The following is a 27,576-nucleotide window of genomic DNA, read 5'->3' as shown; positions in this document are numbered from 1 at the left end:
AGACTTTATGTAGCCATATAGCCAGTCTTTTCCTATTTCTGGGTTCCCTGTCATGCTTAGAAACACATGTCCCTTCTGAAGATATCAAATTATTCTTTTTCCCTCCATTGTTCTTATGATTTTAGTCTTCATGCTTATATCTTTAACTCAACCATATTTTACTTTTGTGAAACAGGTAAATAGGGCTACTGTCAAGTTTATTTTTCTCCAATCTGATTTGTAGGGAAGGGGTTTGGGGAGATATTTGACCTAGCTACAGCCCTCTAGGAACACACTCCTTTTTGGCATTTACACGTGCTCGGCATTGTACATATAGTGCGCGATTCTATCTTCAAGAGAGTTTTAAACTCTCGATTTAGAAAAAAAGAAACTGGGCACTAATAACGCAAGTGGCCTGCAGAGCCGTCATTGCAACGCCCCACGCGGCGAAGGACAAGAGGCCAGGGGGGAGTTTAAGAGCCCGATGCCACGCCCACTTTCTAACCTCTCGCGACAGTTGTACGTCATCAGAGAGCGCCGGTGGCCGGGGCAGTCGCGCGACCTGCGTAGAGTGAAACTGCGGTCGGTGGTGCTGTCTCACCCGTGAGGCAGAGAAGCCGGAGAGTCCAGCGCCCTGTGGATCCTGCAGCCCCCGGCCTCCCGCCACCATGGAGTATCTCATCGGCATACAGGGCCCCGACTATGTCCTTGTCGCCTCCGATCGGGTGGCCGCTAGCAATATTATCCAGATGAAGGACGGTGAGAGGAGGCAGGGGAGGCCCGGCCGGGCCTGGGTGTAGGGGCATCCGGGAGGAACTTCGCGGGGTGTTGGGTGAACACTAGAGAGGTCCGGGAGTCGGAACCCCGCCTGTCCTGATCTGCAGTTGCTTATTTTTTAGAATTGGGAGACTGGCAGACAAGCTTAGGGCCTTAACATTCGCTCCTCCCAAGCTTCCCAGGTCAGTGCTCTGCTCTGGCCTTCGCTAAAAGCGTTCTAGGCGAGAGTTTCCCAAGGGAAGTCAGTTTTTAAGTGTTGAAGCACCTGCGGAGCGTCAGGCTCCCTAGACCCAGAATCTCTGATGAATTTCCTGATGTCGGTACTAATGAAGTTAGTTTGCTGGCAGCATAAGGCGGGATCCTGGGGAGAGTAAGACTGTGGGACTAGAAACTTGGCATTTCTCTTCTGCTGCCTGTATTCTCCTGTGTCTCATCTCAGATCCTCCTTTTCCAGTTTTCTAGGGCAATAACTGTCGCGTTTTTCTTATATTTAAGTAGTCGGTGGAGTTTGGAGACCAGAGCCCTGTCACTTATTTGCTTTATCACTCTGCATAAGTTATTTCGCAGTGCCCCGATTTCCTCATCTGTTAAATCTGGGAGCATTTGAGATCTTGCTTCCTGGCAATTGCCCTCTGTTTGGCTGAAATAAACTCATAAAATTCTCTTTTAAAAAATATGTTAAATCACAGGCTTGGGAAGATTGAGTGAAAAACTTTTGTGCAAATGCTTAGCACAGTGACAAATACTTAGTAGTAATAATACTAAGCACTTGTGTACCAGGTGCTGTTTTAAGCAATTTACATTAATTTCATTTAACCTTTTGAGATAAGTACTATTATATCGTCACTTTACAGATGTTAGTTTTGAGGCATAAAGGTTCAAAACTTGACTAAGACCAAAAGTGGCATAACCTAGGTTCAAGCCTACGCAATTTGATTCCATATCTTTTGCACATAACTACTATACATACTGTCTCCCCATAGTCAGTACTCAATAAATAATTGTTTAAAGATTTTTGGTTGATGATCTGAGAAATCTAAGAATGTGTTTTCATGATTGACCATAGACATGTTACTTTTGAAAAAGTATTATGCTTTGGCTCAGGTGATTTATTGTTCACTTGACAAATAGATTTTGAGCACCTATGTGCCCTTTACAGTGCTAGGTACTGAAGGGATGCAAAGAAGAATAAGATGTGGCCCGTATCTTAAAAGAAATTACAGTTTAACAAGGGACTCAGATATGTGCACAAATAATTATTACACAAGCTAGAAAAGTATGCTGCATAAGAAAAGTGCCATCAGCCAGGCCGGGCATGGCTCAGTGGTTGAGCATCGACCTAGGATCCAGGAGATCGCGGTTCAGTTCCCGGTCAGGGCACATTCCAGGGTTGTGGGCTCGATCCCCAGTCTGGGACATGCAAGAGGCAGCCGATGGATATTTCTCTCTCTGTACTCCCCTCTCCCTTCCTCTCTAAAATCAATTAAAACATTTTTAAAAAAGAAAACAAGGAAAATACTACAAGATGATTTTGTATCATAAAAGATATCACTAGTAAGTATTAGGTTAGGTTTTTTGTTTGTTTGTTTTTGTTAATCCTCACTTGAGGATATTTTCTCCATTGATTTTTAGAGAGAGTGGAAGGGAGGGGTGTGGAGAAACACCAATGTAATAGAGACACATTGATTGGTTGCCTCAGATCGAACCTACAACCCAGGCATCTGCCCCTGACTGAGAATTGAGCCCATGACCCTTTGGTGCATGGGCCAACACTCTAACCACTGAGGCACACCAGCCAGGGCACAGTTGATGTTTAAAAAACACTTTGGGCCTTGTATTAAGTTCATTTCAGAGTTGAACAATTCAGCATTTTAGCCTAGAATTTTAGCATTTCTTCTAAATGTGACATAAATGCTTTGTCAACAAGCTTCCCCCCCCCAAAATAAGAACAGCTTTTTTTCTTATTATGAAAATAGTGCAAATTTATTAAGTAATGTTTTCTTACAAAAATGTTGCATATTAAGTATAGACATTTTACAAAATGCTGGTAAGCAAAAAGAAGGAAATAAAAATTGCCCATACTTTTGCCACTGGCACGAACTTAGATGCCAGTGATATCCAATACTCTTCTGGTCCTTTTTCTTTGCACAGATACTCCAGCTATAGTTGAAATTTTTTTCTTTTTTTAAGCAAGTTTGCAAACTAACAATCTTTTTTTGTGTGTTTTTTTTTTTAAATAAATATGTCTTTATTGATTTCAGAGAGAGGAAAGGAGAGGGAGGGAGAGAGAGAAACATCAATGATGAGAGTCATTGATCAGCTGCCTCTTGCATGCTCCCTACTGGAGATTGAGCCTGCAACCTGGGCATGTTTCCTGACTGGGAATCAAACCAGGATCTCCTGGATCATAGGTCGATGCTCACCCGCTAAGCCACACTAGCTGGGCCAAACTAACAGTCTTTAAATCTCCGTCGTCTATAACAAATGAAAATGTGTTTGTTTAGGGGTTTCAAAGCAATAAGTACTATCTACAAGCACAGTGAGTGAGTGTGTGTGTGTGTGTGTGTGTGTGTTTGTTTGCAAAGTCTAAGCCATATTACTGGTACCCACAACTATCAAGCATTGATTTTTAGAGAGAGTGGAAAGGAGGGGGGTGGAGAAACACTGATATGACAGAGACACATTGATTGGTTGTCAAATACTAAAGTATTTGACCAGCATTTTGTTCTTTAAATCCTATTAAGGGATTTTGATATTTCAGAAGCTTTCAAACAGGAAGCATGTCTCCCAGGGAAGATTATTCAGCACTATTTGAAAAATGAAAAGTGAAAGTGAGAGTAAGATAGGGAGATTTAATGTTTTTCTGAAGCTGAAGGCTGAATTTGGAGTTTTCTTCCTTAGGCACTAATTGCTATCTGAATATTTATCTATCTAATCTGAATGAGTCTGGTTCTGCTAGATAAGATTAGAGTATTGGGATTTTTGAGGTGTCTTTAAATAGCTTAATGTTTCAGTATTTGTTAGAATTTTTGCTTTGGCAATTATTTTAATTTTCTCTTTGCTTTGGAAATGGAAGTGGTTTACATTTTAAGGTGATCTATATTCTCAGTTTATTTTTTTATTGAGATGGCTTCTTAATTTTAATTGTGGCACCATTCCTTTTTATATATGCTTTTGTATGTGTATAAATATAATAACTAACATTTGTGTTTGTAGAGATATTTTAGGGCTTTGTAATCATGAGCCTACAGATAATGGGCCTTCGCTCAATTCCTTCAGTTTTTTTTTATTGGTCTGTTCTTTGCATTTCAAATGCCTTTAAATGTTTTCGACTGTATTTTCAATTGTCAGCTTTCGTATATAGTCTCCAACAGAAATTACTATTAATAAAATATGCTGATGGTTGTAACATGGAGAGGGAAAGAGTAATTAGTACAGTTGCCCATTAAAGTCTTCTAAAACCAGTGATTAGTCAAATTATTCAATGTAATAATAGATAAGTATTTATATATTGCTATATAATAGCAAATTTCTGATAAGGTAACTTCTAATACTGTGTTCTTCTTTGAGCAGATCATGACAAGATGTTTAAGATGAGTGAAAAAATCTTACTCTTATGTGTTGGAGAAGCTGGAGACACTGTACAGTTTGCAGAATATATTCAGAAAAATGTGCAACTTTATAAGATGCGAAATGGTGGGTAATACTTAGAATGTAGTTTTGGTTGGTTTGTTTTTAACTTTGAACCGAAAAAGAATATTCTCTACTGGCAGTTCTACACATGAGCGAACCAATATGGTCATATTTTTGAGTCTTCCTATTTGTGAAACCTTACTCAACCCTTCTGATCATAAAGATTTTCTATAAAAATTCAGAAAAGAGAACCATTATAATTATCTCCCTGATCTCTAAAGTGTAATTATAATATTAATGAATAGTGTGTATGAGCTTTGTAAACTTAAAGCTCTGTGTAATTATAGGAGATTTACTATGTCATAGAAGAGTTGCCTCTCCAGTAGGTTTTTGTGTAGGAAGATAATTAGATTTTTTGTGAGATGTTTTGTGAGTTCTCTCTGGGGCTAACGAACTCTTATCCACTGGAAACCTCCCCATCAAATAATATTAGCCGCTAGTCCTCTGATCCAGGAATGTTTATAGTGATGTTTTAGCAGAAAGAGCCTTACTTTCAGTTACTTACTTCACCATTTAATAACGGTTGTACACAGCACTGGTATAATGTGGAGCTGTGAAGGGACTTAATTTCAATATAATCATATGACTAGATATCCATTCATGTAGTGTTTAGGCAGCAAATTTAGCACCATGTGCTCAATTCCATAAGTACTTTTGCAGGCCTCATCTATGCTAAGCACTCTGCCTAGTACCACAGAGAGTCCAAAGATGAATGAGGCTCAGTCCCCACCAGTCAGGAACCTAAAGCTCATGTGCAGGTTTAAGCAAGTTTAGGATATTTTAAGAATTATTTTTTAAAATATTTTTTAAAGTAGTGGTTCTTATCTTTGCCTACGTGGCAGGTGAAGGATGCCGGTAATGTCTCTGAACTGTAGTGGATACAACAGTACTTCACCGTCTGTCCCCAGAGAGGAGGAACAGTAAACAGGAGTTGAGAAAGTTGGTTACATGGGTGTTGGGGTCTGAAGTCTGAGTAACACAAAAATCCTTTATGGTTAAAATCACCCTTTAAACCCCTTAAATCACCTGTCAGGTATAGTTTTGTGTGTGTAACTGTACGTAATAGTTCTTTTGCATGTTAAAGTTTAAGAACTGAGCTAAAATAAGGGAAAGAGAGAAATCTGTATGCAGATGGTCAGGCATCAGACGTTTTTGCCTTTAACTTAACTGTCAAATCCTTAATTGTGTTTAGGAGATTAAGTGGAGAATTGGAAGGTATTCCAATTGTGGAGTTGCTTCCATTATGATTTAATATGAACTAATAGACTTGTGAGGCTGAAGTTCATTAATGTATGTTATGTGTAAACACCTAGCACAGACCCTGAAACATAACTGTTCAATAAATATTTGTTAGAATTTTAATCTAAATTTTACCTGATATGACACTGGTGTTTAAAATGTTGCAGGGAATAACCTAACCACATGCCTTCTTTCCAAACTGGCATTTTTTGTGTGGGTCCACTGAGTTGTGAGTCATTCTTGTGGCTTTTGGTACTGGTCCAAAGCTGGTGCACTGTTAAATGCACATCTGATGCCATTCCTCTGGGCTGTACTTTTATTGGCATTACAACCTTTTTTAATGGTTTTGTGCTTGAGATACTCTTTTTAAAAACATAGATAGTAATAGAAACATTTTTTTTCCTGTGGCTTATACTTTTGAAAACCATATTATATTTCTTAATAAAGTTACTTTTTTTCTTTTTTAAAAAAAAGAAAATCTTATAAAGTGTAACTCTGAAGCTCTTCTAACTCCCAGCCTCTGTTTTCCTGATATCTTTTTTAAATAAAGAGTTGGCATCTCAAGACCTCTTTCTTGGTTTTTTTCCCAACACCTGTGTATTTGTACTTCTTTCCTTCTATAGAGGAAACCACAGTCTGTTGTTGAATAAATAGCTTAAGCAAGGCTGTTAATTTGATCGCACCATAGAATAGTTAAGTCTTACCTTGGTTCTGTTTTGTGGCCAAGAATTATTGTCAATACTAACCAGGTATTTCACAACTGTTAGATGGGGAAAGGGACAAGAAGACTATACTCCTCGTTCTGTGTATTTTATGTACTCTTGAGTGTACAAAAGGTGGTAGATGGTGAGAATAGGAGTAGCGGAATGATTTGGGGTACTGCTATTCCTTCTGCTTTACTTTAAGTACAACTGTTGTGTCTCTTGTACCAGGTTATGAATTGTCTCCCACAGCAGCAGCTAATTTCACACGCCGAAACCTGGCTGACTGTCTTCGGAGTCGGGTAAGCAATATAGCAGGCAGCTCTGGGATAAGAGCAGAAACATCTTCTGTGCTTCTTTGATATTCCATTGCACACATGAGTAGTATTTTTGCCATTTTTTTGCCTTCCTGAGTCCTTCCCATTGCTACTCATTCATTATTTAGTCTCTTTGGACTTGTTTTCTCTTTCTGTCTGGTTGCTAATTAAAGCCCAGAGGGCAATTATAGCCCAGAGAACTTGGATGGTGCATACCAACATGAAGGCCTGTGACAACCTTTTAGAATTATTTTCAAAGTGTTTTCATAGAAACCATGTTTCTTAATTAGTGGAAGTGAAATCTTGAAAATAATAATAGAAATTTCATCTTGAGATTATCTGTGTCTTTCTATGACTGTTCTTGCCAAAGCACACAGAATTATTCCTCCTCACTTATTCTGGCCTTGTTGTTATCTTAGAGCTATCTTTTTTCCATCAATAGCATGTTAAAAGATGCAACATTAAGTTAGGGATTGAATGTATTAAAGATTGTGTAGGATGTGCCAAGAAGGTTCATATGATTGCTAAAGGTGTCTGTATTCCCTTCCCACAGGGACTAAGTAAATAGAGCCTTACCATGTGACCTTACCCCAGTGCCTATTTACTCACCTATGAAATTGAGATAGCTTCCTAACCCCACAGGAGTGCTAGGAAAATGAATGCTTGTAAATCATAATATTTAACACTCATATGACTTTTGCCCAAAGCGTTTTGCTTAATAATTTAATCTATTCACTATTCCACTGAGACCTATAGTCACTAATTCTCTGTCACTGATAGGGAACGAAAGGCACAAAGTGGCAAAGGGACTAGCTCCAGGTCACATAACACTTCAGGCAAAGCTACACTAGTGGTGCCATGATTAGTTGACTGTTCTGCCTTACATCAGCTCCTTGGTTTTTCAGTAGTGTTTCTAAAACATCGGTGCTGTTTGTATTTTTGGTCAGTGTAGCTTCCACTTAGTCTGCCGCCATCTTTAATCTCTGCTAAATAATTTTTAATCACTGTTTGTATTTTTTATTATGGTTATAGCTTCATCTTGCTTAAGCTGAGTTATGACAGAAATCTAAACAAGTACAGGTGTTATTTAACTTAGTACAGATCTTTAAAGCATTTTATTTTCTAGTGCCTAATAATACTGGATTTAGAACTTCTCAATAAATAGAATCCCTTTTTCTCAAGGGGCTTGTGCAATATGAAGGATCATGAAGTTTAAAAAGAAGCCAAAGACATGATGGATTGGGAGGAGGAGACAATTTTACATACTTTATTTTATCTGGGTAAAAGGTCAATGGCCTTTTCTTGTTCACTACTTCATGAGAGAGGAAATAGGTCAGATATGACCTTTCTTGCTACCAGAAGTTCCTATAGAATTCAGTAAAGAGTATGCTGTGGCTCTCTGTGTAAAATATGCCTCTGACTTGTCGGGCAGAACTGGAATAAGAATTCCAGCTTTGGGCACAATAGACACTTTTTCATAAATGTTGCACATTAAGTGAATTAAGCTCCTTTTATAATTAAGATAAAAGTGGCGACGTGCTTCATGCAAATGTAGTGAATCCAGTTAATCTCCTAGCAAAAATGTTTGATGTCTTAACAAATAAATATTCCGTATAAACAGTGACATGGAGCTCTAGTAAATATGACTACCTCTACCTTGTGTTTCTGGGTCCAATCCCTGCTCCCCCACTTTTTTATCAAAATAGGTTATTTGTTCTAAAATATGAATTTACATTTTAGTCTTTTTATTCTGGGGAGAAAAGCAATGATAGTTTTTCAGTCTTCCTGATAAGTGCAGAGTCACTAGGTTTGGTACATTTACACAGTCACACCAGTTAGGACATGAGATTTATTTTGGATTATCACGCATAACTGTTTCTATAGCTGAAATTTAGGTTTCCAGTTAGCTGTGTGTGTGTGTGTGTGTGTTTGGTGGTGGTATTTGGTTGGGAGGACATTTATTTATTGTGTAGTACATAATCTTATGTAAACTGGTTCTTTAAGATGAAGGCAGGTTAGCATGGTGGTTAAGTACAGTTTCTGGAGTTTAGACTGCCTGGGTTTAAGTCTTTGCTCACTGATTTGCTAGCTGTGTGTCTTTGGACTAATTCTAAACTTAATTTCCCTACTTACAAAATAATAGCACCCACTTCATAGAATTATAAAAATTAAATGAGGTAATCATGCAAACTGTTAGCATAGTGCATGGCATCTACAACTAATTACTAAATCACTTGTTTTTATGTTGGTGTGGCTGTTTGGGTGAAGAAGCAATTCAATAGCTGTAAGTTAGTTTCCTCTGAGAGATTCTGTGTTATACTCTTTTAGTTTAACTGATCTGCTAGTAAAGGGAGGAATATAAAAAAATTACTGATATTTATAGGGAAATAGAAATAAACCAACATTGATAATCTGTTATGTGCTAGGCTTTGTTCTAGATCAACACAGCCCTTTATGGTATGGTAGCCACTAGTCATATATGGTTATTTAAATTTAAAATAATTAAAGTTAAATAAAATTTAAAATTCAATTTCTGCTTGAGGGTCTCCTGGACTTTGAATGAGAGGTAAACTTTTGTTTCTTTAAAAGAATATGGTTCCTCATTTACAGTAGCCACTTTTCAAGTGTCCAGTAGCCACATGTAGCTGATGGCTACCATATTAGACACTGAAAATAGAGAACATTTTTATTGGCAGTCTCTTAATGCTATTCTAGATGGTTGTATTTGTGGTCTTATTTAATGCTTATTATGATACTAAAATGAGTGTTATTCCCATTCTACTTTCAAGGATACTAAGGTTGGTTAGTGGAGAGGTTATTTCTCTTACATGTCCAGGTATACCAAAGGCACATATATAGCCCATAAAAGGCTGAGGTAAGAGTCTAACTTCAAATACTATACTCCTTTATACTTTCTTCTGTATTAGTTACTGAGCTAATCTACAAGTATGTTTGTGCATTTGGGAAAGCATGAAATGTTCAGTTCTATTAAAATACTAAGCTCTCGGCCGGGGGGGCATCTATAATACTGTCAACAATAATAATTTTTTTAAAAGCCAAGCTCTCCACATAGGATTATGTAGATAAGGTATAAATATGTACCCATTGTAGGTGTTCAATAAATTTGCCGAATAAGGGTATTCATACACTGGAAAGGAATTTTATTAATGTGCTCTTAATGAATGAATGTTACTTCTCCATGTAAGAATTAAAGATCTAAGATCAGCGGGAAGAGATGAAAAAGACATAGACTGGGAGAAAAATCAAGAGCCTTCAGTTTAGTTTTTATTTCAATGCATGTGTACATTTAAGTTGATCTGCTCTTGGTTAGACCCCAAAGAGCAGAAAAAGGTCTTATTAGGCTTTTGCTATGGGTTTACTCCCCAGTTTTAAATATTTATGAGGGTGGTTTTTTTGAGCATGGGTTTTAGAGGTAAATATGCCAGAGTTTCAATCTCTTATCCGATACATACTATTTGTATAATCTTGAATAATTATGTTTGCTGAGCCTTACTTTTTTCATCTGTTAAGAAGATCAAATGTGGCAAATTATAAGAACTGAGAATTAACATTGGTTTAATAAAATATATTTGGAACAAGTGAATGATACCTCCCCAGGAAATGGTACATAATAAGTGACTCCATCACTTAGGAACTGCTATTTGGATTTTTAACAGGATTGTTTTGAGAATTTTGTCATGACTTTTAGGTATAGTTCACATGTTTAAATTCTCCTTATGATTTGATTTATTTATTTATTGCTATTTATTGCTTGAAATGAATTATGTGGCACATTTGGTGTAGCTCATTGAATGCCCTAAAATTTTCTGTTATTATCTATCAACAGCTCTATTTTATATGTGTGGAGACTGAGAGACTGAGATATGAAGCAGTGAAATCCGATATCCTTGGGGAATGTTGAGTCTGTGGCAAGGCTTAGAGCAGCGATTTTCAGCCTTTTTCATTTCATGGCACACATAAACTAATTACTGAAATTCTGCACACACCAAAAAAATATATTTTTTGCTGGTCTCACCGAAAAATAGGTATAGTTTTGATTCATTCACATTGGACGGCCAGTGTTGTGTTGGCTATTGTCATTTTTTTATTTGACAATCTAAGGGAAAAGAGGTCAGTGCCTCTAAGTAGTCAGGGATTGCATGTTTTAAGAATTCTTGCGGTGCCCCAGTATGCTTCTTGGAGCACAGCGGTTGAAAATTGCTCGCTTAGAGCAGAATGCTGGCCTCCGTGGTGTGTAATCTTCAGAGCTTTACTACTGCTACTCACTGGCCAAAGTATTTTCATAGCACTTTTTCTGAAGTGTTGGTGAGCCTTTAGTAATTTGTTTTTTTATAGGGCTATACTTATAAATGCTTAGCAAATAAACAATAGAAATAATAAGTTGGAAGAATATATCCAGCCTGGGGTAGTGGTTTTCAAACATTATTCCATGAAGCTGCCTCAGGAAACTCACCAAGGAAGGCCACGGTCGCAAAACTTTAGCTTTGCTTCTTATAGATCAACTCCAACTTTTTTCTATTTTATATATTGGGATTCCACTTATGATTTTATTTGAAACAGTGGCTTCATTGTCCCCTTCCCACCAAAGGTTAAAAATTAGTGGTACAGTTGAAAGAGCCCTGCTCTAGGAGTTAGCACTATCTCTCTTGCAAGCTAGTGGAAAACCTGGGGAGAACGAAAGAATTTGATTGGATAATTTTTTATAGTTTCTTCTGTCCCTCCACACAGTATGATTTAAAGATCTGCTGTCAAGACCATAATCAGGCTTGAATTTGCTTTTTCAGTGAAAAGGAAAGAATATGTAGGAAAGAATTATTTCAGGTATAAGGCATTTCCAGAAGTGTCCATGACTTGTCCCAGGACTCTGGCCTGAATTTGAGTGTCTTTGGTTTAGTTAGTAGGCATGTATAGTGTGCTCCTGTCCTAGAAGAATCCTGTTTGTTTGAACCTTCTATTCTGACCCCTCGAGTTACTGTCCTTTTGCTTTTGGTGGCTGGCACAAAGACATCATCTATTTATGTTGGTCTAGTGAGGTCATGTGACCTTATGAACAGATGGCCCAGGTGAAACCTTGACTTTTAGGTCTTGCCCCCTAAACACTATCAACCATTTGTTACATGTGATTAAAATATCACTAACAAGGGTAATTTCACATGCTGTTTGGCAAATGTGGGTAGCAGGATGTGACATGACACAGCACTGCCTTCTTCCTCCATGTGCCATCTCCCTTGAGGCCTTATCTCCCCTGCTCGGCCCTGTCTCACCCATGCCCAGGCTTGCCTTCCAGCTCACCTGCTCCAGATGGGCGACACAGTGGGAGGACACTGGCAAAGGCAGATGTGTTTATTTTCCGGAGACAAAATGTTGTGCTGCCGCAGATGGCAGTGCCTTGGAGCAAATGGCAGCCTTTGACACTGCTGCCACACAGCCTGGGCATCTTGACAGACAGAGCTGGCTTACTTTTGGTGATGGGGAAATTGAAAAAAGAGAATCAAGATGTTCATCATAAAATTCATGGAATTTAGAACAAGTAGCAGTTCTTGTAGTCCTGGAGAGCAGTTTTCTTTCCCACGAGACTGCAGTTAGCTTTTCAGCTAACTGTATTTTCACAATGGCCAAAAATTATGTCTGTTAATTATTTTTGACTCCTGGCCCTAATAAAACATAAAGTAAAACTGAAAACATATGGCTATGTTTAGGTGGATATTCAGTAGTATTGCAAAACACATGTGCATCCCAGGTCACATCTCATAGGAAGGAGTCTCTTAGGATTGGGGGTGGGCCGTGTCTGCCCCGTTGGAGATACTGTTCTATTTTTAGTGGTCATTTTGATTATCCAAAAGCCCAGGGACAGATGTGCCTTGAAATTGAGATGCCTTAATTAATATGACAATACTTTGTGCTTATAATGTTTTTCTACCAAGAAGAGTAAGAATTCTGACAGCTGCCCTTTTAAGCAGTTTGCTTATACTGTTGTTAGGGCTTGACTAAGTCCATTAGGAAGACAAAGACTTAGATGTGAAATCATTATACTTTCTAGTCTCTTAAGAAAAAATAGGTTAAGAAGATTCTTCTTTGAAAGTTACTGGCTTTATCAGGAAACCTTTTACTTCCTTCTTTTTAAAAAATATGTGCTGTTTTTCCCAGCCCTGGTGCTGATAGAGTTAGGAGTTTGCAGGTGTAAAGTCCTCCCCCTCCCCTTCCCCATCTCTCTCCAGGGGGTTGTATGTGAGAAGGTGTTGCTTTCTCACTCAGAGAGCATATATGTGCTACCCTGTTGGATGCCTGCTGTGAGCAGAGAGAACCCCTGTTCTGGTTGAATGGAATGAGGCTATTGGGTGACTGGGATTGTGCAACCCCATAATACCAAGTTTTCCCTTAAAGCATCTTTCCTACCCACAATGGAAGTGGAGCAATATAGGTAATTGGTCTAAATTTGTATTCTTTTGAAACTTATGTCTTGGAAATTATGTGGTTTCCTATCAAGATTTGGTTTAAGCCAGGAGCAGTAGAGTACTGTGTCTGCTTAGTAAGAACATGCTTTTATTTTTATTTATTTATTTATTTATTTTTAATCCTCTCCCAAGGATATGTTTTTATTGATTTTTAGAGAGAGAGGAAGGGAGAAGAAAGAATGAGAGAGAAACATCAACGTGAGAGAGAAACATGGATCAGTTGCCTCCCATATGCACCCCGACCGGGGACCGAACCCACAACCTAGGTATGTGCCCTGACTGGGAATTGAACCTGCAGCCTTTTTGGTGCACGGACGATGCTCCAACCAGCTGAGCTACCTGGCCAAGGCAACAAACTTATTTATTAACTCAGAAAGCTGCATCATCTCTGGTGTTCGACATTAATAGATACTCATGGGCATATTTAGGATGTATAACTTAACATAAGCCTGTGTACAAAGCATGGCTTCTGCACTTGGCTTTTTGAGAACTGACTTAAAGGTGTATGGAGCCTTAAATTTTCCCTGGAAACTGCCAGCTCATTAAAAAAGGAATTCAAGTGGCCTTGTTGCAGACATGGTGTTGTTGGTTTTGCCATTGCACAATCAGCAATTTTATTTTGATGTTATTTGGAGAAAGCAGTATTTTTGATTAGCAAGTAAAATTAATGTAGAAAACAAATACTGTGTTAACTAGTTGGTATAATAAGGCATCTGTGCCATGTTGCATTTCAACTCATTAAATTTCTAAACTTCTAATTACGATAAGATTACAACTTTAATAGGAGAGCCGTTCAAACTTGGGGTTAGTCATGGCTTTAGAGAAGTAAAATTTACAGAAATTTTGAAATTATTGAAAGGGAACTTTAAAATCTAGTTTTGCTAAAAATTAAAATATACGCAATATTTATTTATTTATCTATTTATATTTGCTCCTAAAATTCAGATTCAGTTATTTATTGGGCACCTGCGACTTACTAGGCCATCTTCCAGGAACTTTAACACAGTGAGCACTTTTCATTCCTCACAGCTATCAGGCAAGCAGTACTATCCCTTACATTTAGATGGGCCACTTGAGGCTCCAAGGCCAGGTGACTGACTATCTTGGGTAACACAAATATAAAGTGATAAAGGCACATTTGATTTCAGGTCTTAATTGCTTTTTTCACAAAAACACATGCCTATCTTATGATTTACGGCATTTAAAATCATAGTTTACTCAAATAATTTAAAGGGCGTTTTAACTTTAAAGTTTAAAACGTTGGTTGTAAATGCAGGAACATTCCTGAACTTAAGTTCAAGAACTAACCATTATAAAAATTTTTGCCAATGTGTTAAGCAAAAACATTTGAACATAAGCTAATCATTATTAAAGAAAAATGAAAGCAATTTTTATATTGTGATTTTTGCATCTGCCAGCATCAAACAGGTATACCAAATACACTTTCAGAGAATGACCTAAGGCAGAGAAAAGAAAAAGGAAACCTTGGCTAGATAGTCTCACTTTCAGAATAATGCTGCTTCTTTTTTTTATTTTTTTAAAAATATGTCTTTATTGATTTCAGAGAGAGGGAGGGAGAGAGAAACATCAATGATGAGAGTCATTGATCGGATGCCTCCTGTATGCCCCACCACTGGGGATCGAGCCTGCAACTCGGGCATGTGCCCTGATCGGGAATCGAACTGCGATCTCCGGGATCCTAGGTTGATGCTCATCTGTTGGGCCACAGTAATGTTTCTTTTACTTTGTCTTGGGCTTCTGAAAATCAAAGATTTGCTTCTTTTGAGACGTATTTGCTTCCTCTTTTTCTCACTTTAGTTTGAGAATTTATAAACATAGGCCAGTTTGGTTTTTAGTGCTACAAAAGATAAATGTATCTGAAACAAGAGAAAGAGAAGCAGGCAGGCAGTTTAATTTAAATTCCTTGTTGTGAAGCTCAGTATAGTATTCCAATTCTGATCAGTCACAGAATTGCCTTCCAACTTCATAGGTCCTTTTTTTCCAGTTTTGTTCTCTGAGCGGCAGTGGTAGATAACAGGACTGGCCCCAGCATGTGATCATGGAGTAAAAGTCGTTTCTTCTCAGCTCCCAGAACTGTTTTCTTCAGCTTACAAGTAAACAGTTTAGAGGTTAGCCTCCCAGCTTCATCTGCCTTCTGTCACTTCTTCACCTGCTCCCCAGACCTACCGCTCCCCCTTCCTCACTCACATGCTCCTCTTCATACTGAAGCACGTGCACCTCCCCTGACCCGCTGCGGTTCTCTTGTATCTCTGCCCTCGTCCATTCCGCCACTTTGCCAATCATTCTCCCCTGAATGCACCTGCACATTTCCAAATGGCTAACTCTTAATTGCCAATTAAGACTCAGCTCAGCATTCTTCAGGGAAACTTTCTCCGTACTTCCCCACACACGTGCATCACCCTCAACTTTGCGTTCTCATGACAACCTAGGAACACCTCTGCCGTAGTGTCCTCTTGTAATTGTTTTCTTCACTGCCTTCCACATGTAAACACAGGATTGTGTGTTTGTGTGAATAAAGCCTTCTAATTGGCTGACTCCTCATTCAGTCTCATGATTTAGGCTGTACACTGTTTTCTCTTTCCAGCTGCCTCTGGACAGCTCAACTTAAGCTCATTGGGTCTAAATTGAGTTTTTTACATTTGCTCTACCACCTTCCCCTTATTGAGATTCCTTTTAACAACTCTTTCTCCCTCATCCTGTAGTCTGCTAGTTAGTAATTCCTGTCAGTCCTACCTTCTGAATACATCTGATATTCCATGTCTTCCCCTCTATCCCACTGCTTCGTAGTGTTCTAAGACATGAAAAGGGCTTGGATTGGCAGGAAGGTAGGGGTAGTTTTCACTGGCTCCTGCAGGGTTTACAGACTGAAGTTTATCTTCTTTGGGAAGCCAATGACAGTATTCATCCCAGTTCCTCTCATTACACTCCTCTCTCTCTGCTTGCTGCTGAAATCACCTAATTCACTAGGTACACATGTCCCGTATTCACCACCACCCAGACAGTCCATGTTTCTCTATGTTTATTGGCTTCACATATGCTGTTTCTTCCATCCGGAGTCCTTTGTACCCCTGTCTACCTTGTGAGCTCCTTCTGGGTTCAGGTTTCTATCTTCATCACTTGGCATAATACTTCTCACAAAGTAAATGCCAAATAATACGTATTGAATCTATAATATATTCACATTCTAAATGCAAAGTGAAATTGACTGGGGTGTCTGTCCATTTCATCATTATCCTGTGTTGTAGTCTCAAAGAACTCTCACAGGACTTGGTTGAAGCCTTTTATATACTGTGTACATTTATACTTAAGGCATAGTCACTGTTGTTATTAGGAAGAAAAAAAGTGATGGATTTCCTTAAAAAAAGACTGTGTCACAGAGGATAAAGTCAGTATACAAATGATTCTGTATTGCTTAGGCATTAGGGGTAGATAATTCTCCCCCAGCCCCATCTTCATCCATAGAACCGTAATCTTTTAGAGCTGGAAAAGGTACCTATTAGGTCATGGGGACAGTTGGAAGTTGCTGAAATCTTTGAGATCTTTTTTGCTTGAAATAATGAACATTACGAGTTATACCACCAAACCCACCTAAAGCAAATAGTGGTAAAATTTGTTGGTTATTGGGTACAAGTTCTTGATTCAGAGTTCAAAGCACCAGTATAAGAAAATAATAATCAATCCATTTTATTTGTTAAGGAAGTTGAAGATTTGAGCATTGGCAAAGCAGTTAAAGTGTTGGTATCTGTTTATCATCACATGTATTTATTGAGTACCTACTATATGTCTGACATAGTTTTAGATCCTTTGAGAGTCATAATGGTCTGGTGGTAGACCTGCCCTTTCAAAACTTAAACTATTATTGGTCATATAAGATGTGATACATGACATAGAGAACAATAGATGCTGGTATGCAAAATAGTACATTTTGAAATATTTGAGTGTGAAACTGACATTTACATATTGAATCATATTTTCACACTAATTTCCATTTTGTGGAGGCAGCATGGTTTCCTAGAAAAGCATACAAGACTTGGAATCAAGAAGTCTGAATTCTGGTCCTGACTCTAACACGAATTAGCTGTGTGGTTTAGAGCAAGTCTCCTCTTTGAACAAAGCCCCCACATATGTGAAAGAGATGTTGGATAAGCTAATTGAGTTTTTAGATCCCTCCTAACTATAAACTGCATTTTTGTGAAATAAGTCTCAGTGGCAAAGATGGAATTATAAGCAGCTATGATGATCGGCCGCACTAAAAGAAATAGCAGACACTTCCCTTCAAATCTTAGTCTTTATTTGGTGTATTTACAAGTCTATTTATTAAAACACTGTCACCACTAGACAAACTCCTTTGTCCCATTGATGGTTGTGCATCTCCTTCCAAATTATTGACCCTCAACGAATGGAAGTGTGCTTCACACACTGCTTAATGTCCAAGGTGCAACACATTGCAAAAGAAACTGCACTATTCTCCAAGGCACCTCTCAGCGATGTCGTCCTATTCAATTAGAGGTGGCAAAGGCTGGCCAGGCTCCAAAGGAAGACTGTCAATTCCTCTCTTTTTCTGTGTCCACGCTCTGCAGGATGCTTCCTCACGCCCACCTCTCTCCCCCTTGCTGTGACTTTGGCTTCCGCCAGATGTCACACTGCTGCTTGTCACCACCCAGACTCTCATCACTGATTTTGTTGTTTCAGTGTATTTATCACAACTGTTTTCTTTAGCTGTAAAATTTATGGAATTTCACACTCTTCTTAATCACTACAGTGTTTCTCTTTCATGAGAGAGGAAATATGCAAGGAGTTGTACACACAAGAGTGGGAGGGAGGGAAATGTTCCATTTAACTTAAGGAAAGTTTGCATGTGTGTGCCATGTACACATCCCGTTCCTGAATGTATAAGGGAACCAAGCTCAAGTGTACAAAGTAGAACTGAGCTCAGTTCTGCAGAGCTCAGAGGTACTTGGGAAGTCCATTTCAATCCCGGAAAGAAGTGCATAAAAGATGTGCTTATTGACTAATTCCTTCGGCTTAAATCATATCCCTTTTAGCAGCCAAAAAGGGTGGATAATTTTATCCACCCTCTGTGGAACATCTTCATAATCTTATTATTATCTATTCAGATCTGTTAAATAATGTAGTAAGATCCTAAAATGATGGTGGTGGCAGTAATGATGGTGATAATAATTAATCTGTATTATTAGTGTGTAACAGGCATTATATAGAGCACTTTACATTTACTTATTTAAACCCTGCCACAACCCTATAAGTATGTACACTGTTTTTTGGGGGGGCGGGGTTGTTTTTTACTGAATACTGATTCAATTTCATTAGTAGTTATTGGTCTATCCATATATTCTGTTTCTTTATGACCTAGTCTTGGAAGATTGTATGTTTCTAGGAATTTATTCATTTCTTTCAGGTTGTCCAAGTTGTTGGCATATAATTTTTTTTAATTTTATTTTTCAAATATAGTTTATATTCAGAATTATTTTATATTAGTTTCAGGTGTACAGCATAGTGGTTAGACAATCATATTTTACACAGTGTTCCCCCTGATATTTCCAGTACCCACCTGGCACCATACATAGTTATTACAATATTATTGACTATATTCCCTGTGCTGTACTTCATGTCCCCGTGACTATTTTGTAACTACTCATCTGTACTTCTCAATCCCTTTGCCTTGTTCACCTGGCCCCACAACCCCCTCCTGGCAGCCATCTGATGTACCCTATTCTTACCCTGTTGTATAGATGAGGAAATCTCAAAATGCCTTAAAGCTCTCCACTTTAAAGATGAGTTTATGTCATGTATTTTTTTTAAGGGAGGAAAAGATACCACATTTGTCTTCCCCTCACTTGTTAAAAGAGGCAAGATTTTGGTGGTGCCGTATTTTAGAAGGTAAAATTCATTTTGAATTCCCAGGATGGTTCATTTAATTTTTTTTCTTAGAATACAGATACAACTTTAAGCACGTGGTATTTGTATTGCAAACTATTGCATTGGACAGAGAGTGTCTCAACTAAATGTTTGGATTCATTTATCAGTCATTTGGATATTTAGGTTTGTTCACAGTTACATAAAATAATCAGCCCTGGCCTTTGCTATGGAAGATGCCTAGACATATAAGATAGTGTTTCCCCCCAAGGGGACCTGTAACCTTGTTTTACTACCTAGGTTTGCCACCTAAGCAGTTGAATAGTGGAGACAGGCAAAGGCTACTATCATGCACAGAAGAGGGATTACTTTGTAAAAGAGGATTCTGGCAATTTAGTCATGATTCATTAGTGTTCCCATTTCCTCAAAATACTTGACAAATTCTCACATAGTATTGATCATGGGGAAGAAGGGCTGGTGAAAAAGTAGACAGAAAGTGAGGCTTAGCCCTCAGGGTGGACATATCTGTGGGCAGAAACAGCATGAAGATACTTAGTAAATGGTAATTTACTCTCCAAATTTGGATGTAGGATGTTTTTGGTTTTGTTTTTCCAGCCTCCCAGAAAATCTCCATGTCTCTGTCTCCATGCCTGTGTCAATCTCAAGATAGGTTAGAGTGGGTTGACTATAAAGCAGACATGCTCTGAGTGTTAATGCTTATGAATGCCTTTGACAATAAACACCTTAGAGCCCCTGAAAAGAGTCTGGGAAGGAGAGAGGAGGAAACTATTATTTACTTCCTTTTACCCTGTGTCAGGCCGTGTCCTAGGCACTTTTTGTAAACATCTCTCCGTATCCCTTTATGAAGACATATATGAGGAGTTTATCTTGTATTTCAGTGCCAGGAGTAGATGGGCTTCTCCTGACTACTTGCCCTGTTTATTTCGTGGACACCTAATATCATAGATGATTGTGTTTCTCAAGTAATAATTTTAGCATTTTTTGAGTCTTTACTGTTTTGGGCACTATGCTTATCATTTATATGCATTATCTCTTTGAATCTTCACTGCAGCCCTTTTGTAGTAGGTATTATTCCATGTTTTCAATGGAAACACTAAAAATGAGAGATTATGTTAAATGACTAACTTTCCTAAGGCCACACATCTGGTAATGAAGCCAAATTTCAAAATCAGGTCTAACTCTGCAGTGTAGCCCATCTGTTTCTTCTGAGATATTTTTTATGTTCTTGTTTAATTCTAAATGCCTGACCTATATCCTAAATTTTTCTTAGCAACCTCTACGTGGAGGTAGAAAGAGAAGGACTCAGGAGTTGAGAAAAAGCAACAACATGTGTATATAGAGAGGCTGGCGGTTGGTTTAAATTTGAACCAGTTCTCAAAAGTAGGATCTATCGCTTTCTGACAATTGTTTAGTGGTTTTCTTAATCTTTCCTCTTGGGATGCTAGGCATTAGCCACATATATTAAAATATATATAATGCATTCTGGTATGATTATTACTCATTCAGGAAATATTTATTGAGCAAATACTATATGCTTATACATCATTGAACAAGCCAGACATAGTCCTGCCTTCATGGAGCTTTTAATTGGTATAAATATTTGAATTAGTGGGTTGTGTCTAAACATACTAAGTATTTCCTTAAACACATCACAAGCAGTCACATGTGTGTATGCTGTAAGACTAGCACAAAATAGAATGGCTTAGAATTTTTCTCATCCTAAGAAAACACTAATGAATCAAGAATATGATGGAATTAGCAGTCAAGAAATTGGTAACTATGGTTTAGTCTCTTTGGAATGTCATGATTCTTAGAGGAGCGAGAGAGTGACAATAGACAAGACTTTATTTGAAATTTTAAAAAACTGGTGTGAAACAGATCTTTGATGGAGCATCGTCAGAAGAATTTCAGAAACTGCAAGTTGTTACACAGATGTATTGATTTAATTAGTCTAGATAACACCATTTATTTATGCTTAAGCATCTCACACGTGCAAAAGTTGGTAATTTGCAGTCACACAATAATTTGTGAGTTATCTTCTGTATCACGTGTTGTAGCTTCTGAATACCAACTTTGACAAATGTGTGTGTCAGATGCTTAAGAAAAATAAATGATATTATATAGAGCAATTAAGCAATACAGTTCGCTTTTGGAATTCTGTTGACATAGTTTCATATGAAATCTTTAGGTGGTGACTTTTAAAATGACATTGTTTTAAACACAGTTTAATCTTATAGTATGGGCAAGATCCTCATTGGAGACAGACCATATTTGAGTTCCGCTGGTTAGGCCTCTGGATATCTGGGTGGATCCTTAATATACCATTGCATCTTGATAAAATTGTTTTGGTTAACCATACAATGGGTGTTTTGGCCAGTGAATGAAGAAGAGTCGAGTTATTCTCTTAGCAAAAAGATGAACTTATTTTGTGATAGGTAAGAGACTGTATTATTAAATCTCTTAGAGAGGGAAACCTGTTAGAATCCCCATTCTCTCTCTCCCTCCCTTCATTCCTCCCCCTTTGCTATTCTAATTTTAATTATAAGAACACCAAGGTATTTTATGTTTGCTTCATTTTACAGTACTGTTTTCATACTTTGTAAAATGCTATTAGTTATACTGTATATTTTTTTATCTTTAGCTCATTTAAACAGTTTTGTTGTTGTTTAAAGAGGTAAGCTATCAAAAGGAGCCTGGAGTATAGCTAATGTACTAGGAATTTAGGTAGGCTCTTTTCTTCCAGAGTTTGGGCTACCTCACCTCTATTATTTTTTCTCACCATACTCCCTAGAAGATAGAAAGAGGAAGAATTAATTAACTCAGTTTTACACATAAGGAAACAGAAGCTCATAGGGGTTAAGTAAGTGTCTTGCCTAAGGTCAGATGTACTAAGGACATAGTCATAGAATTCCAGAGCCTGGCAGAGTGTAGCATACTACCCACTGGGAAATGTGATAGGCAGGTAATTATTTTCTCAGAAGACTTCACTACTGCTGGTCAATTCTTACTCCTTGGAGACTATCAACCATCTTATCCCCAAGGCAGAAACTTGTTTGCAGGTTACATCTTCTCTGTAATCTTGGGGAGATGTTACTTAGCACAGCTGGCTTGGAATTTCAAATAAATATATTTTTTCATGTGTTCTTCTAACACGTGTTTCTTCGGGTTGCCAAGTGCTCATGTTAACCAGTGTTCAAAGAATGTAAGATGTCACTTTTGTGACCATTAGCTATTATTACTTTATGCTGTATAATAGCAGGGCATAAAGGTATTCAATTTCACTTAATTGAATACATAAGTTTAGGGATAAGTACATAACCCTGGGCAAGACCTGCTTACTACCTGCTCACTGAGGCAAATGCAAGAGGAAAAACACATTTTGCAGAGGAAAAGGAAGCCATGTAAGATGGGAGTCTTGCTGCTGATGCCTGGGGGAATAGACAGACTGAATTTAACATGGAAAATGGTCCAGCTGGTACAGAAAAAAAATAATCCATTTGGACATGAAGAGCAAGGCAGACTTAGGGTTCTGTGTAGGAACTCATATTCTGTTTGTTTGTTGTTTTTTGTATTCATGGACTTCCATTATTATTGTGTGCATTATTAGAAGTTTAGTGACTTGACTTAAATATTTGAGACCTACTTCCCCAGCCCAAGAATTGTTTCTTTAATAGTCAGTCGTACAGTTAACCACTTAGGATTTTGGTTCACATGCTCAGCCTGAGCCTGTTTATTTAGGATGATGTGGTTTGGGCTGCTGCTTTCTTTAGTCTGTGGCGTGACACTCTCAAAATTGTGTATGGGCTTCAGCAATTAGGAGAGACATAAGAACACCCATGCTTTGCCTTTGAAATGCTCTTGTAGCAGGTTCTGGTCCAAAGGCTTTAAGAAGAATGCAGCTTTTTCATACACCCTAAAGTGCTCCAAGTGTTGTTCAAAGAAAACAAGCTGACCTCCCTTAAACTCTTACCACACTCTAGGTCCTTTAGGTTTCTCTATATCTTTACTTCCATTATGATATACATAGTTGCTACTATTTTTTTATTCATCAAGACTTGGAATGTTCCCATTTGCCATGGGAAACGATGTTGGTGTTCCTGCTTTGACGGTCACTTTGCCATGCCTTTCTTTTGCAGACCCCGTATCATGTCAACCTCCTCCTGGCTGGCTATGATGAGCATGAGGGTCCAGCACTCTACTACATGGACTACCTGGCAGCCTTGGCCAAGGCCCCTTTTGCAGCCCATGGCTATGGTGCCTTCCTGACTCTCAGTATCCTGGACCGATACTACACACCAAGTAAGTTCCAGCAATCTAAGTAGGGAAAAGTCGCAGAGCTCTCTCCTCAGCTGCTTCCTGGTTTTGTGCACTAACCCTTGGAGTTGGGTGGCCAGGGCTTGAATAGAGGAGAGATCCTGAGAAGCACATTCAGGTACCCTCTGGAGGCTTTCTCCTGTGGGTCAGTAGGGTTTTTGAAAAGCTGATAAAAGTCCCTCTTTTACCAGACAAAATGAGATATTGCATGTGCATGTGTCCAGAGATGGGTTTGGTTTTGTTTTAAAGGGGGGTTGGAGTAGTGATTAAAACTATAATTTTTCTGTTTCAAAAGTTCAATTTTTTCACTCATTTTTCCTGCCTTGTTAGCATCTCAGCTATAGAGAATGAGCAAGTAAACCAAGTGGTTTGTGTGTTTGTTTTGAGCTTGTGAGGACGAACAGTTCCCCAGCATGACAGCTGAGGATTTTTTTGCTTAAATGTCAAAGGTTTTGAAGGCCACAAGTCTGGGCCCTTTCCTTGGTTCTCATCACCTAATGGCTGCCCCCTCCTGCAGGATAAGGTTCGCTCTCTACTTGTCAGTAAATTGTCAGCTCGGCAAAGCCTCTGACACAGGAATGCTTTTGTGCAAAGTTCTACCTTCTGACCTCAATCCCAACTTTGACTTGAGCCACTGTGAGCAATAGTTATTTGGGAGTCTTAGCTTTCACAGGCTATAGACACAGCACAGATAACCACCTCACTCCTTACATTCTGTTCTTCCCTGTCAGTTGAGTAAAAATCTGGCTTATTCATTCCTTTTTTGGTATTGCCCTCTCACTCAACCTCAGCCTTGCCAGAGCTCCAGGCCACATCCTGAAAAGAATTAGCCTGGCCTCCTAGTGACAGTTTCTTGATTTGGCATCTGTCAGTAATACAGCCGATTTGCCCACCAAAATAACCACCAACCATCCCTGAAGCCTAACTGTGTAATATGTCATCCCAGTTTGACATGCCCATAGACAGTTCCTTTGGCTCCTATTTTATGAGAGTCTCGGCCTCATCCTGTGAATTCTCTTTCCTTTGTTAAACTGAGACCCAGCTGGGAAAGTGAGGCTAAAACTCTGGCCTTGTCCTCCCTTTCCCTGATTTGCAGCTGGCTAGGGCAGATGGAACTGGTTTAAGCCCTGGTCTAAAGGGATGTTTGGGGATGAGTTGGGGGGATGGGCTATAAAAAAGAGGCAGGCCGCTGGACTTCTCTAGAGGCAGGCCCCAGCCATGGGAGGCAAAATTCCGTCATGCTTACCCTTCTCTGTAGCAAATCAATTTGCAATGGCTTGTGGCTGCCAGAACACTGGGTCTAGGGCATCCTCAACTGCATATGGAATAAGTTTATTGCAAGCTAGAAGGCGAGGCATTTTTTTGCCTTTTCCGTTTGTGTGACATGTTGACCTGAAGAAGTTTGAAACAATAAAGTTGCAGCGGAGAGTTGGGTTTAATGGCAGTATCTTGAGTGAATGCGTGGCCTCTGTGCTCTCTTCCAGCTATCTCACGTGAGAGGGCAGTGGAGCTTCTCAGGAAATGTCTAGAGGAGGTAAGTAGCTCCCATGGGATTCTTGAGGACTGAACAGAATGTTTTTTCTCTCTCTTTGCCAATATTGTTCCCATTTTTTCTGATCCTTGCCAGAAGGTGTAATAAATACTGACTAACCAGATGTGAAGTTGCTGCCAAGGATAGAGTTTGGTGGGTAATAAGCTTAGTTTTTCCTCTCATGGGTCACCTCCTCATCAATGTCAGTTTTACAATTTAATTACTTTTCTTTTTGGTTCATCCAGACCAGTGGTTCTCAAATTTTAGCATGGATAAGAATCATCTCAGCAACTTGTTTTAAAAATCAGACAGATTCAGCCCTGCCCCCTTCTGACTTGCTTGTCCTGGTGTAGAGCCTGAGAATATTTTAACTAGCAGGCCCAGGTGATTTGGCTGCAGGTGGTAAATGGGCCATGCTTTAAAGAACTGCTGCCCTAGACTTTATACCTGCTTTATTCTTGTGCCACCTGGAGTTGCCATACTAGCTGCTCCCCGTAACAGTGCATGAGTCCTGGGGAGAAAGCCTCCCCCAAGAATTCCAGAGGCCATAGAAAGCAACTAGGAAGCTTTGGGCAGAAGGAGAGAGTAGCCTTTAGTTTATGAGGCCAGGAGCATGGACTGCACCCAGTCTAGTACTACTACTAAGAGCCAGAGGCCTTGGGGTATGAAGGGCGGATAGGGAGGAAAAGAAAGCAGCTCCCTTAGGCGTTTTCATTCTTTTACTGTTCTTGTGGCGTAAGGATTAACTTGAATTCGTAGTCTAGTGAGAGAGTAGGAGCACAAGAGCGGAGGGAGTGTGTGCCTTGGACGTGATGTCAGTTTGCCTCTTACACAAGCCTGTCATTTTCAGCCCACAGTGCCCCCTTCTTCCTCTTGTTTGTGAATCCCCTTCCAAAGCAGAAGCTGAGAATAAACTCATGTGTTTTTCTTAACCATTCAGCTGAGAGGCCATATTAGTCTGGCAGCCCCAAGTGTTGCAAGGGACTGCCAAGAAGAAGCCACTGGAATATTAAGTGCTTTGATTCTTCATTCCTCATAGATCCTAAAGATGATCATATTAGAAACTCACATTTCCTTATTGTCACCTCTTCTTAATCTTGAGTCTTGTTTCTGGACAATAGGAGTCATCAGCAGAGAGGACTCTGGAAGTAAATTGGTTGTTGGTGCCCAGTTCTCAGCAGTAAAGGAGATGGGAAACATCGAGGGAGGGAGAGCTTAGGCCTGGGGAGGTGGACATTTCTGGGATATGCTCCTAGGGAAGCAGATGGAGAGCTTTATGCCTTCTCTATGTAGAGTATAAGTGAAGTATCCAGGAAGGGTAGCCACAGGAGCAAAACCTTCCTCCAGCTCTGCCCCTCAGTAATCTCCAGCCAGGTTAGTGGGGCTGTCTGCTTCCAGACACATAGACCATGCAGCTCCTTTGGAACAGCCTCGTAAGCAGAGTCTTAGGAGATGCAGAGATGTTACTTTAATAGACGGGTCAGTGTGGATTGGAGGAGACAGAAGCAGAGTTTGTTCCTTCCCACCACCCCTCCAGCTACACACCCAAACACACACACACACCAGGTCCTGATAATATGAGTGAGTGACTGGAGCAAACTGTTGGGCCTAGGAGTACATTGCTTTGGTCCAAAGGTTATTCCTAGGGCAATCACTCCTTTGTTGGCTTATCACCTTGAGACATATTAAAAGAGAAGTCTGTGTTTACCAGGCTGATTGGTAGAAGACTGGGGAATAAAGCATTGAATTGTTTCATTCTTTCATCAGCTGACTGACCAGAGACAAGCTCCCAGCGGCATCTCGCAGTTCTTCCTCACTACCTTCCAGCTTTCAGCTGCAGTTTGGGCTTTCTTTGGTGTCCTACTACCAATGGCCCCCACTGGAATATAAGCTCCACAAAAGCAGGGATTTTATCTGCTTGTATGCCCAGTGCCTCAATCAGAGCCTGGCCCATGGGTAGTTCTTAAAAGTGTTTGTTGACTGATTTCCTTCATGTCTCTCTACAGCTCCAGAAACGCTTCATCCTGAACCTGCCAACCTTCAGTGTTCGAATCATTGACAAAAATGGCATCCATGACCTGGACAACATTTCCTTCCCTAAACAGGGCTCCTAACATCATGCCCTCTCTCCTACTTGCCAGGAAACTTTTTTTGATCGGCTCCTTTATTTTTTTCTACTCTTGACGTGCACTCTTGATAGATGGTTAATTCAGAATAAAGCTGACTATGGATACATTGAGCTCTCTGGTTTGAGTCTTAGTTTACCTGACATCACCTCAGGAAAGAAATGGGGGAAGGATTATCTGCTTGGACTTTTGGCCAAGACTGTCTTTCCTCCTGTCCCTTTCTCTTCACTGATGTTCTAATTGCCCATTAGCAGCTGACAGCCCCACATTCTATTTCACTGCCCAGCTTCCTACCCATCTAGATCGTTCATATATCATGCTGGCTAATGTCTTATTCCTTCTAAAGCAGTGATTCTTTCTTCCCCCTAAGCTAAAAAAATTTTTGATTACTTGATGTGAATAGGTATTGCATGCACTTAGTAAAAAATGCACAAAGACATAGTAAAAAATGTTTCTCTTGTCCCTTAATTTGACGACATAGAACTAACAGCCACACTGACAAGCCAA

At 39.3% G+C, this 27,576-nt stretch overlaps 1 protein-coding gene across 1 annotated transcript; it reads left to right on the top strand.

Moving 5' to 3' along the window:
• The first annotated feature begins 511 nt into the window (after positions 1–511).
• PSMB2 (proteasome 20S subunit beta 2) lies at positions 512–27,182 on the top strand. The gene is made up of 6 exons (XM_081144239.1): positions 512–738; positions 4,330–4,452; positions 6,621–6,691; positions 23,235–23,397; positions 24,897–24,946; positions 26,950–27,182. The coding sequence occupies exons 1-6, from the start codon at positions 648–650 to the stop codon at positions 27,055–27,057; spliced, it is 606 nt and encodes a 201-aa protein (XP_081000365.1). The 5' UTR covers positions 512–647; the 3' UTR covers positions 27,058–27,182.
• The last annotated feature ends 394 nt before the right edge of the window (positions 27,183–27,576 follow it).

The sequence above is a fragment of the Miniopterus schreibersii genome (assembly GCF_964146895.1).
Source record: "Miniopterus schreibersii genome assembly, chromosome: 8".
NCBI lineage: Eukaryota > Metazoa > Chordata > Mammalia > Chiroptera > Miniopteridae > Miniopterus > Miniopterus schreibersii.
The sequence above is the reverse complement of the archived record's forward strand: the minus strand, read 5'-3'. Positions and strand labels throughout refer to the sequence as shown.

What these genes read in the sequence shown, in the direction of transcription:
- PSMB2 (XM_081144239.1), top strand. Translation starts at nt 648, where the DNA reads ATGGAGTATCTCATCGGCATACAGGGCCCCGACTATGTCCTTGTCGCC. An exon ending in CTGACTGTCTTCGGAGTCGG is followed by an intron (nt 6,692 to 23,234) that starts GTAAGCAATATA and finishes TTTCTTTTGCAG; the next exon opens with ACCCCGTATCATGTCAACCT. An exon ending in GGACCGATACTACACACCAA is followed by an intron (nt 23,398 to 24,896) that starts GTAAGTTCCAGC and finishes GCTCTCTTCCAG; the next exon opens with CTATCTCACGTGAGAGGGCA.